We start from the raw sequence: 12,026 nt of genomic DNA, 5'->3' as shown, positions 1-12,026 counted from the left end.
TTAATAGATTTTACTATTGTATTCTTCAAAGAAAATATGTTTACATCCATAAATACTGAATCCTATTTATAGTACATTAGCATTTTCCCCATGGCTTTGCCTATATATGCTGACAAAATTGTTGGCTTGCTGCAGTGGCCAGTCTCTTCAGTTGGTTGACACTTTGAAAAACTCAAATAAGAGAAAAATTGCATTTCACACTTTTAAAGTATTCCAAGTCAACTAAATGCAGTAAAATAATACCAACAGGTCATGTCCAAACTCTTTTACATATCTCCCCTACCATCCCTACAGGTAGTACAGTTATCTTATTCAAACAGAATTTGTATGCAAATAATAAGTCAAGTATACACCAAATTTGGTAGAAATTGCTCCTTGAGTTATGCTCTTACAATTCATCTCAATACTCATCTATAGGGATGCTATGAGGTTCTTACTGTCACAGTAATTCTCCAATGATATTTGTACCAAGTTTGGTGGAAACGCTTCAGTCATTACAGAGAGAGGCAGATATGTTATTGTATTTACGACCCCTGTCCCACACACACATATATTTTTACATATCACAGCTTCTCACCCGCACACCCATCCCCCTACAATAGGTTTGTACAAATAATGAGACATGTATATAAAAAGTTTGCTGAAATTGCCACACATGCTATGTCAGCCCCTTTTCTCCCCCACCCCCTTGGGAGGAAGGTTGTTCTTACAGCCTCAGAAACCTCCACAGCTGTGCACACGCAACAACTCACCAAAGTTTCTTTGTAATTGGATGAATGGTATAGGAGTGCATAGAAGAGAAACATTCACTTTTACATAGATAAGGATTATTACATGTTATGCAACTTTATAACAAACACTGCTATCTTCCATGTGCGTAACAGAAATTTTAAATCCTAAATCTAGATATTCAGACATTTCCCAAAAGAGTGGGTAATGAGGTGCGTTTCTCTTTGCCTTTTGAACTGGCAGGGATATCCAATTTTTTGCTTTATGTTAGACAGAAGCTTGCTGATTATATCATCACCAGAGTATGCAACTACACTCAGAACCTTGGACACAGAAGTAATGTACACATGAAATTTTTCTTGCATCTTGTATTACCACTGAAACTGACTTTTATCAGCAATAAAATCTGCAAAGCAGTAAATATATTGAAAAGTAATGTTATCTTTATAATGACGAAGAAAACCACCACGCCAAAATTTTTCTGCATGAAAATGAAGCTGTGCATTAAATGAAAATTCTCCAACATTCCTTCAAGAAACACTATAATTTAAACTATTGTTAAATATCCGGTGCAAGCAATGTTCAGTCTCAAGCAATTGCATTTCACACAACAGTTAGAGGCCATATATCCTCCACATATGCATTTGCATTTTATTCATTCTCCTACAATTTTTTCGTAAGTAATCATCATCATAGAAGAAGAAAATGAAATAACATATTTAAATTGGGTATTATCTTGTAGGATGACAAATGAAAACATTGGCAAGCCAAAACTGCCAGTCAACTTGTCAAATCTAAAAACTATAGAGTTTAAAATTCATTTTATTTTCACTTCTTCATTTTCCGTCATGTTACAGTAAGAAAAATTCTATTCTGAAAAGCCTACTTGATGTTGCTATAAAGGATAGAATTCAAATTTTCCATTTACCTGATCCTTGCAAACTGAAGTCTGCTGCAACAACCGTTCCTGCGTAGAGTGAAGAAGTGACTGTAGCTCTGCTATCTCTTCCTTATGCTGCTGCCATGTTTCTGTCAGTTGGAAAAAAAGAACACACACACACTTTTGATAACAAACGGACTACAGGTTAGACACTTTTACATAAACATAGATCATTGATCTTAGAAATGGAAGGCCTATAAAATTGATGAAGCTGATATTTGTGGTCAATATTGACAAGTAGAAGGCTGTCTCTCTCTCTCTCTCTCTCTCTCTCTCTCTGTGTGTGTGTGTGTGTGTGTGTGTGTGTGAGAGAGAGAGAGAGAGAGAGAGAGAGAGAGAGAGAGAGAGAGAGAGAGAGAGAGAGGGGGGGGGGGCAACATTAATGAATGCATGCTGACTTAGGATTTTAACTATTAAAAAAGTACTTACGCTGAAGCATGAGATCTGCATGTTGCTGATACTGCCGTATTTTCTGTTGCAACTCATGGCAGTAATGCTCTTGCTGACGCAGACGTTCACTCAATGCTTGAAGCATACATGCATCCGGCTGAGACCTCCAATTGCTCCTCTTGCCTCCTGTCTGATGTACCTGCTACATCAAAACATCAGTTTATTCACTGAATTAATTCTGCAAACAAAATTTCCTGAAATATCTGACAGCTCATTTTTACTGAACAATTCTTCAATAAACAAATACATAACATTTTAGAATAAAAAAACCATATAATTGTCACATCTATGTGACTGTGTCATATTTTATTTTAACTCCTTCATCAAGACACTGTTACTGTTACAGCTCCATACATCTATTCAATTTTACAGCAGTTGTAGAGATGACATATTTTTACTCTTTAGTGAAATCCATGCTGCAGATTACGTTTGTGACAAGTTAAAAGCTGTGTGCACGATCGAAACACAAACCTGTATTTCTGTTGCCGTGGGATGGAGAGGGAGGGAGATAGGGGGAGAGGGAAGAGGGAGGGAGGAAATGGGAGAGGGAGAGTGGAGATGAAGGAGGTGGAAGGGGAAGGGAGAGGGAAATGGAGACGGAGGGATGGAGGGGAGATGGAAAGAGGGAGAGGAAGAGAGGGGAGATTAAAAGAAGTGTTGAAATTGTTAAAAGCAAAATGGAAGAAAAAATAAAGAGAAATTATTGATAGAAGGGCATCTCAGAGTAGCACTTACACTCAAAATTCACAATTATTTATTAATATATTCCAGTCTCCGTCTCCCACAACTGTTTTTTGGCCTCTACATCTCCCTCTAAAGTCATAATACCTGTCCTAACATCCGTCTCCTCCTTCCAGTCACTGTTTTCCACATACACTTTTCCATGCCCATTCTGAAGAGAATCATCTGATTTCTTATGTAAATTTGATTTTTAATATCCTTCTGTAATGTTACATCTCAAACATTGTGATTGTCTTCTTTTCTAACTTTCCCAAGGTTCATGACTCATTTCCATACATGCTGTTTTTCAGACATTCTTAGGAATTTCCTCCTGAAATTAAAGCGAATTGTCGATATTAGAAAACTTATTTTAGTGAGGAATTCCTTCTTTCCCTTTACCATCTTGCTTTTTATATCATCTTTGTTTCGTCAGTCATGCGCTGTTTCTAGCTTTCAAGGTGGCTGAATTCCTTCACTTTGTCTATTTAGTTGCCCCCAATTTTGATTTTAAATTTTACGCTAATCTCATTTCTGCTACTCCTCTTTACTTTCGTCTTTCTTCAGTTTACTCTCGATCTACAGTCTTTCATCATTCATTCAAAGGTCCTATATTTCTTCATCATTATCACTGAGGGCAGAAATGTCATCAGGTAATCTTACCATTGACATATTTCCACCCTGAATTTTAATTCCATTTCTGAATCTTTCTTTTATTTTCTTTTGCTGAACGGATTGAACAATAATGGAGAAAGGCTCCACCCCTGCCTTAGATCTTTCTATCCTGATCTTTTGTTCCTGGTGTTTCATTCCTATTGTTCGCTCTAGATTTTTGTTCATGTTGTCTACTACCATCTTTCCCCGTAGCTTACCCCTACTTTTCTCATATTTTTGAACACCTTGCACTGTACATATGTTAGGTATACAAACGTTACGGAACAATGTTAATTTTCCAGAATGAGATTTTCACTCTGCAGTGGAGTGTGCGCTGATATGAAACTTCCTGGCAGATTAAAACTGTGTGCCCGACCGAGTTCGAGTCTCGGTCGGGCACACAGTTTTAATCTGCCAGGAAGTTTCATATCAGCGCACACTCTGCTGCAGAGCGAAAATCTCATTCTGGAAACATCCCCCAGGCTGTGGCTAAGCCATGTCTCTGCAATATTCTTTCTTTCAGGAGTGCTAGTTCTGCAAGTTTCGCAGGAGAGCTTCTGTAAAGTTTGGAAGGTAGGAGACGAGGTACTGGCAGAAGTAAAGCTGTGAGTGCCGGGCGTGAGTCGTGCTTCGGTAGCTCAGTTGGTAGAGCACTTGCCCGCGAAAGGCAAAGGTCCCGAGTTCGAGTCTCGGTCGGGCACACAGTTTTAATCTGCCAGAAAGTTTCAATGTTAATTTTTCGGAATGATTCTATTATCAAGAGCAACATCAAAACTGCCTCTGGTGCTTTTACCTATTCTGGTATCTAATTGCTCGCCATCTAACACATCTTTAATTTTCTTTTTCATTCTTCCGCTTATTGTACTTATCACCAATAATATACACACACATATATATATATATATATATATAAAATATGTGCATCAAATCAGTGGTCTTTCCGAATGGGATACACCGGTTCCCGCCAAATCTTTGAAGTCAAGCAACATCGGGCATGACCTGTACTTGGATGAGTGAGTGTCCGGGTCCGTCACATGCCTTTGGCAGTTTTCCCTTTACCTTTCCAACAAAAGGAAAGGAGGGATGGTGGCATAAAGTTCCTGATCACCAATCTTTGTGGCAATGTCCTGCATTAAATTCTGAACCACTCCAGTGTCCACTGGAGTGAGGGCATGTGACACTGTTGACGCTGATGCGTCCTTCGGATGGGGCGTTAAGGGGACCACACCCTGCCTACTAACCCATGTTAATTGAGACAAGTATTTGACCCATTTCTGAAAAAACTATTTGATGCAGGACCTTTAATATTTTTACTGTACGTTACATGATGCTAATAGAGTCAACTGTGCTAAAATCTACTTTATCTATTTTATTGAAAGTTTAAGGAACACTTTTTTAAACTTATTAACAAAAAATATTAAGTTTTTTCAGCAGAAAACATTTTTTTGGTGAACATCCTAATGGGGGAATATTAATGAATGTAGTCCCAGAGGTGGCTTTTTATGTTATGCAGAGTCTCTGAAAATTTCATTCATTTATCTATGATAGTTTCTGATAAGGGGCATATGTACTGAAAATTTTAGTTTGCAGGAAACTGACTTTAAAGAAAAAACTTTTGAAATTTGTTACTTACAGTTAATTAAAACTGTCCTGCTGCATATGATGGCCCTTCTTTGGCCTCTGGCAGGTCTTCCAGTTTCTTTTTCACCTTCCTGGATGTTTGTCTTACTTTTTTGGCAATTTCAGATGCAGACCTGTCTGCATCGGCTATCCTCATTTTATTGCAATGTTGCAGCCCAGTGACCATATTTTCACAGGATTAATTCCCAGCTTTTTCAGTACTCAACACTTTCCAATATTACCACAATTGAATGTAATAACAGTATCATGAACTCCTAGTTTCATTGTATGCATGCCTACAAATACAGTTTTAGGAAGGCAGCTCCAAATTATGCTGTTGAAACATTAATTTGGGTTCTGTGTCTGCCCATGCAGACATTTCCTTAGAAGGTCAGGATGATCCAAGTCTCTGAAAATAGGTTTAATTACTGTAATAACAGCAGCAGGAAGAGAACGCTGGAGAGAATAAGATTCTCCAGTTGCCTGAGCCCTATTGTATTTGCACTACGAATTTTCTCCTGATGGACACAATCCATGACATGGCTTATCATCAGTAGAGGATTTATGGAAGAATATGGCCCAAACATCTCTCTTCATTGCCTCCAGATTTTCATTATTTCTCCTAATTGCCTGGCCATAGTATACCTGCAAGTTTCCAATCACACTAGAACAAAACTAACCGTGTGTTTGAAAGCGTGTTGTTTACAAACAGCAGAAACAAAAGAATACCGACCGTTGCATTCCAAGGATAGCCAACACACTCGGGAGTAAAAAAAAAAAGGGTCCCTAACGTGCAATGTAGGGGTTATAAAGATCTAAAATATAAGCAGAAAAGTGGGTGTGGCACATAAACACACGTGGTAGGAAAATGCTCCTTAAATGCTCAAAAACATTTTCAGCGAAATCCGTTTCAGAGTACTTAAATAAAACCTTAAAATATGATGAAAACCGAAACTCGATTTTTTTCGGCCTGAACTATGGTGCAGTCTCCTTAAAAGTAAATAAGAAAGCTACAGTCGACAAAAGTGACATTAGCAATTTACTCTTCATATGCCCCATGTCTGCTAACCATTCTGGTTTACTTACATTTACAAGCAATGCTGTGCAACATTTCCTGAAGTGTGTGTTATTACCAACTAATAAAATGTAGGAACTAGCTAGATAGAGAGAAAGGAGGTGGCAAAACATAAAAATCTACAAGAAAATTATCAAAGCTGAAATATACACTAGGCGCAATATCAATCTGCTCATTAAGCACTTTATCAGGCTGATTTTTCTTACGTTTGCACATCTCCAATGCCTCCAGGAGACTGAGGGTGCACCAACTTGGTGCACCCTCAGTAGACTGTGGAGACTGTTCATACTATACTCTATGGCATCTAACTTACGTCCACCCTCAGATAAATGTAAGTGAATTGTGGACACATTACGTGGTCACAAATGCCCTCTAAATTTCACATCAAAAGACCTGATGGTCTGGCCTACATAGTAATGGTCACATGACCACAATCAATTCTATACACTCCCAACCTTGAAAACTTGCTTTTCTTTCCTATATTATGTTTACTTCTCCATCATAGAATATTATTTACTTAGAATCCACAGCTGATGTTGGACCTTCTGAAGCACTTATCAATTTGTTGTGATGCTTTACCACGAAATGAGACAGATGCAGCTCTACACTAGCAATATTTTTACTTTCATTAGCTAACTGTGACAAAATCCTTCTCTGTTCAATTGAGAAAATACATGACAAACTGAATACCTTAAAAAAATAGGAGTAGCTAACAGGTACAATGAAAAAGATATGATGTGTGCTTGTAACAAAATTAAGAAAGAAGAACAGAGAGGAATTTCATTGCAGTCAGCAAATGATAGGTCAGAAGTGTCCCAATGGCTCTTCATCGTATAGTCTCACAACAAATTGTGAATATATATGTAATAACATGTACTGTATGGAATGCCATACTATATATATGACATATAACTACATGATAATTCTCCCCCAACTAGTGGTCTTGAGGCATATATAGAGTAAACTATTACAGTGACCTTTTTTTTACTACAGATTTCTTATTTAATTTTAACTCTCACAACGTATGCACCTTTTACGGTTATAACATGACTACTGTCTATGTATGCTAGTTCAATATATTCTTATTTTCTCTTTTTGCAACTTGGTGGTCTATACATTTTATGTAAGCATTGAGTTGCCACAGTTTGTATATTTTTATATTTTACTAGGGGTTAATCATCTTTACATATTACTGGAGTGTGTTTTAGATCCATTTATACAGCTGTTCTGATTTACAGAGTACATACTACTGAACTTTTGACTGATCTTTAGTTGGGCACATTTTGTACGCTCATACCAGATATTTTTTGGAGCCATAATCTACAGTTTTAGAGTTATATCTGTAGCTTTTATTAATGGATCATATGTGTGACAACAGTGTTGTTTATGTCCGGTGACAATTGTTTTCCATTTATTTGCGTGAAACTGTGAGCCATTTGGGTGATTGCAATTGTTAAGTGGATGCAGCATGTGCATTCATGTTCTGCTCTACTGTATTTATTAGTGAGCTTCAGTTTTTTTGTTTTGATTACCAATTGCACAGTGCGACAGTACTGTGTAATATTGCAACTTAGTTACACTTACTTTAAATAAAGGTCCCTCCCTCATTACATTTTATTTTTATATATGATATTAAGCACAATTACTTGTGCTTTTATATCTAGTTGCACTAGCCCCCACTGGAAAATTCTTTTACACTTAGTAAAAAACAATAAACTGTACCATTGATATATGTAATGACACAATATGTTTAGTATACTGCATCTGCTCAGGTACGGGAACGTTTCCATGTTGCTTAAATTGATTTCTGATTCTGCATTTATGTAGTTTGGATATATTTGTCTGTCAAGCTCTCCCTCTGTATGTACAATTTTAAGCATGGTGATGATCATTATCAATTGAAATTAATAATCTGATTGGTAACTCTTGTGGTCCATGACTAGCATTATACTAAGATAAATATTTCCTGGATTATTGGGAAACTCTACTGTGAAACTGTCACAAAGAGTGACTCCCTAAACACCCTGTGTAGACGTATCTCTTGGAAAAATTCCTATAGTCCATGATCAAAATAATATCTCATGCCAACCCTAAACGGGCAGATACATAATTTGACTGATGAGAAAAAAAGTTTCAAATCATTTATGGGACACTATTAGCATTTCTTTCTACAGTGTGAAAAGAAAACTTGCTGATAGGAGTGAGAAATGGGCTCTTGTGTTCAGCTCTACTCCAACTGTCCATGCAGTGTGAATTCCTTCAAACTCTGTCTCGGTCTATTGTGATCTTCTTTTCGCTTCAATTAAAATGTCTGGCTCTGTACGTGATGATACACACGTAATTCCTGCTACTTTCTTCAGAGGGTGACCTTTGGTACCCCCTTCTGCCCCTGTATCATATCAGCTTTAAATTTCATGTTACAGACATTGAATGAGACAGGCACTGTACTATGTCACATTTACTTACACCCTGAACACTAGCCAGTACACCATGCCAGTTGCCCTAAACCACCTCATTTGAGACCACTGGCAGCTTCCATTATTAAAACATCAGGGTAGTAATGTTTTATCTGGTGAGCTTATTAACTGCAAGAAATTTTTAAACATAGTTTGCAGATTGCACTCTCTTCTTTTCCTTTTTTATCTGGGAAAATTTTGAGGTGAATTACCACATTCCCATTCTAAAAACTATGTAACTGCTAGAAGTACTTCCTGTTGATTCAGTACGCGTACACAATTTGTAATGGAAAAGATTTGATAGACTGGGAGATTGGAAAAATAAACTGACAGAAGAAGAGAATATGCATTAGCAACAAGACCCATAAGTGAAAACCTATTATCTACAGTCTGCAATAAGTAAATTCTAGAACTAAACACAAAATAAACAGACAGCACAAGTAGATTGGAAAAAGGTCAAGCTTCAAAAAAATGGCGTAATAAACTAAGCATGAAAAAGAAATGAACACACAGTGACACAGAAAAGGTACACTTACAGAACAACAGCAAAAATAGATTTAGAAATATTATGTCTGTGGCTGTGTATATGTGCGGATGGATGTGTGTGTGTGTGTGTGTGTGTGTGTGTGTGTGTGTGTGTGTGTGTGTGTGTGTGTGCGCGAGTGTATACCTGTCCTTTTTTCCCCCCTAAGGTAAGTCTTTCCACTCCCGGAATTGGAATGACTCCTTACCCTCTCCCTTAAAACCCACATCCTTTCGTCTTTCCCTCTCCTTCCCTCTTTTCTGATGAAGCAACCATGGGTTGCAATAGCTTGAATATTTGTGTGTGTGTTTGTGTGTTTTTTATTTTATTGTGTCTATCAACATACCAGCACTTTCTCGTTTGGTAAGTTACAGCATCTTTGTTTTTTACATATATTTTTCCAACGTGGAATGTTACCAAACGAGAAAGTGACATTCCACGTTGGAAAAATATATGTAAAAAACAAAGATGCTGTAACTTACCAAACGAGAAAGTGCTGGTATGTTGATAGGCACAATAAAAAACACAAACACACACACAAATTTCAAGCTTTTGCAACCCAAGGTATTTTTTCCACGTGGAATGTTTCCCTCTATTATATATATTACTGGTAAAAAGGACAATTTTGAAAGGTACAGTGGAGACTGAGACTGTTGTACTGCACATGAGAAAAACCATACAATGGTTACATAGTTTTGATGCATTACAACAAACAGGGAAAAGGCAAAAAAATGAGAGAACAGTATATCATTACACTGCTGAGGGAACTGTTTAATATAATGCATAAAGGAAAGTTGAAATAGTGACAGTTCCACAAATAAAATAAAAATGTTGTAGATGGTTATAATGAAAAGAAACTGCACAAAGGTCCTAGCTGGAGTATGTACCATGTACTGACAGAGCCAATGTGCATAAAGAACATAACAGAGATAACTGGAGACAAGAGGCTGTTAAGGGATAGGTGACTTCAAAAGTTATTTGTGACAATAAGAAATTAGAATGTTCCTATTACACAATGATGAAGAAAACTAGGAAAAAGAATAGAAAAAATGTACAAGAAACTACAAAGAATCAACAATCAGTAAACAGTAGTGCCCAGAGTAAATTTTTCACTCTGTAGCAGAGGTTGTGCTGATATGAAACTTCCTGGCAGATTAAAACTGTGTGCTGGACTGGGAATCGAACCAGGGACCTCTGCCTTTGGCAGGGAAATGCTTGAATGACTGAGCTATTCAAGCACAACTTGTGACCAGCTTTGCTTCTGCCACTATCTCATCTCCACTTTCCAAACTACAGAAGTTTCACAGGAGAACTTTTGAGAAGTTTGGAAGGTAGCACACGAGTTGCTGGCGGAAGCAGAACTGTAAGGATGGGTGGTGAGTCTTGCTTGCGAAGCACAGTCAGTCGAGCACTTGCCCACAAAAGGCAAAGGTCCCAGGTTAGTGTCCCAGTTCGGTACACACTTCCAATCTTCCAGGAAGTTTTTATAATGTACATATCCAATACTCTGAGCATGGTGATCTGGCACAACAGTGAATACTGAAATAACTCTAAAGCCTAGGGAGAAGGTAAATGCTTCACGTTGTCGAGATAACAAACATATCTGGAAAAAAAAAAAAAAAAAAAAAAAATAATTTAAAGAGTAAATTCAAAGTGCTGTAGAAGACCAAGCTAAAAAATAGCAGAAGATATGCAGAAAGAAACTGATGAGTTACAAGAAATTAAAAATATTCTTATATGGAACAGATCGTTCTTAAGATATTGTTGACAGCTAAGGATGTAGAGGCAGATAGTCACATCATAACTACTGTTTATAAATTAATTAAGCAATTCACAGAACACTAACCTCACTGGATGAAGTATCTCTGTGCTGTTGGGAATACTGATGATCACACTCGACTGCACCTTTTAATTTCTGTGTATGACGAGTGGTTGATTCTGCAGAAGATGAACCGGTTTCTGGTGTTGCACAACCATTTATAGTTGGGATCTGTACACAACATAATTTTGTTGAAGCGAATAATATTTTGACTCCTGATATTGAATTGTAACTCACAATGGTGAAACAAAATATATAATACATACAATTCACCAGTTTTTGCACTGGTCATTGTGTAATTTTTACTTGGTCTTCAACAGTTTAAATGTTAGAACTAAATATAGAACAAAAATACAGTCTAACAACACAAGTAAAAAAAATCAGGATGCATTAAACTAAAAAGAAAAAAAATGAAATTAATACAAAGTGTCATAGAAAATGTAATTCCTATGTACCAACAGCAGATGGAGGAAGGTACATCACACTTCACATTTATGGAAATACCAGATTTGGAAAAAAGTAATGATATGTCTTTTTTTTCACTTATTTCTGTCAGTCCTGCTCCAAATGTTCTTATTTCAGTTAACTGATGGTAGGTGTCTTTTCAGATTTTCTTTTCCAGTTTTTTGTTTAACTGGAAGTAGGCATCAGGTTGTATGGTACCTGTAGTGTTTGGGAAGTAGGCAACTTTTACTGAAGTAGAGAAAAAGTGCTATAACATCTGAGTTGTTATTTTCCAGGTGTAAACACACAATGAGCCAAAACGTTATAATCACTGCCCACTCTGAGACTTAATGCCACCTAGTGGGATTGGTGGAATGTGATGTGGCAAGGATAGCAATCAGTGAAGCAGAGACAAATGGAAAATCGTTCTAGTGATGATATGGGTCACAAATGGGGAAATACATTGATGTAAGTGACTTTGGCAAAGGGCAGATTGTTATGACCTGGCACCTGGGGACAAGAATCTCAGAAATGGCCAATGCTGGTTAGCAGTTCATGGGTTGCTGTTGTGAGAATCTATGGGAAGTTGCTGAAGGAAG

The 12,026-nt window shown here is 37.2% G+C and overlaps 1 protein-coding gene across 1 annotated transcript in view; it reads right to left on the bottom strand.

The window, feature by feature from the left end:
- Positions 1-12,026, bottom strand: part of LOC124803125 (ninein-like protein) — a 158,070-nt gene that overhangs the window by 5,428 nt on the left and 140,616 nt on the right. Inside the window, exons 18-20 of the mRNA XM_047264301.1 lie at positions 11,011-11,154; positions 2,099-2,258; positions 1,658-1,758 (exon numbers count right to left, since the gene is read on the bottom strand). Coding sequence (XP_047120257.1) covers positions 1,658-1,758; positions 2,099-2,258; positions 11,011-11,154 — 405 coding nt within the window. The remainder of the gene's footprint in view (positions 1-1,657; positions 1,759-2,098; positions 2,259-11,010; positions 11,155-12,026) is intronic.

This window comes from Schistocerca piceifrons, chromosome 6 (genome assembly GCF_021461385.2).
Source record: "Schistocerca piceifrons isolate TAMUIC-IGC-003096 chromosome 6, iqSchPice1.1, whole genome shotgun sequence".
Lineage (NCBI taxonomy): Eukaryota > Metazoa > Arthropoda > Insecta > Orthoptera > Acrididae > Schistocerca > Schistocerca piceifrons.
This window is presented reverse-complemented; position numbering and strand designations above follow the sequence as displayed.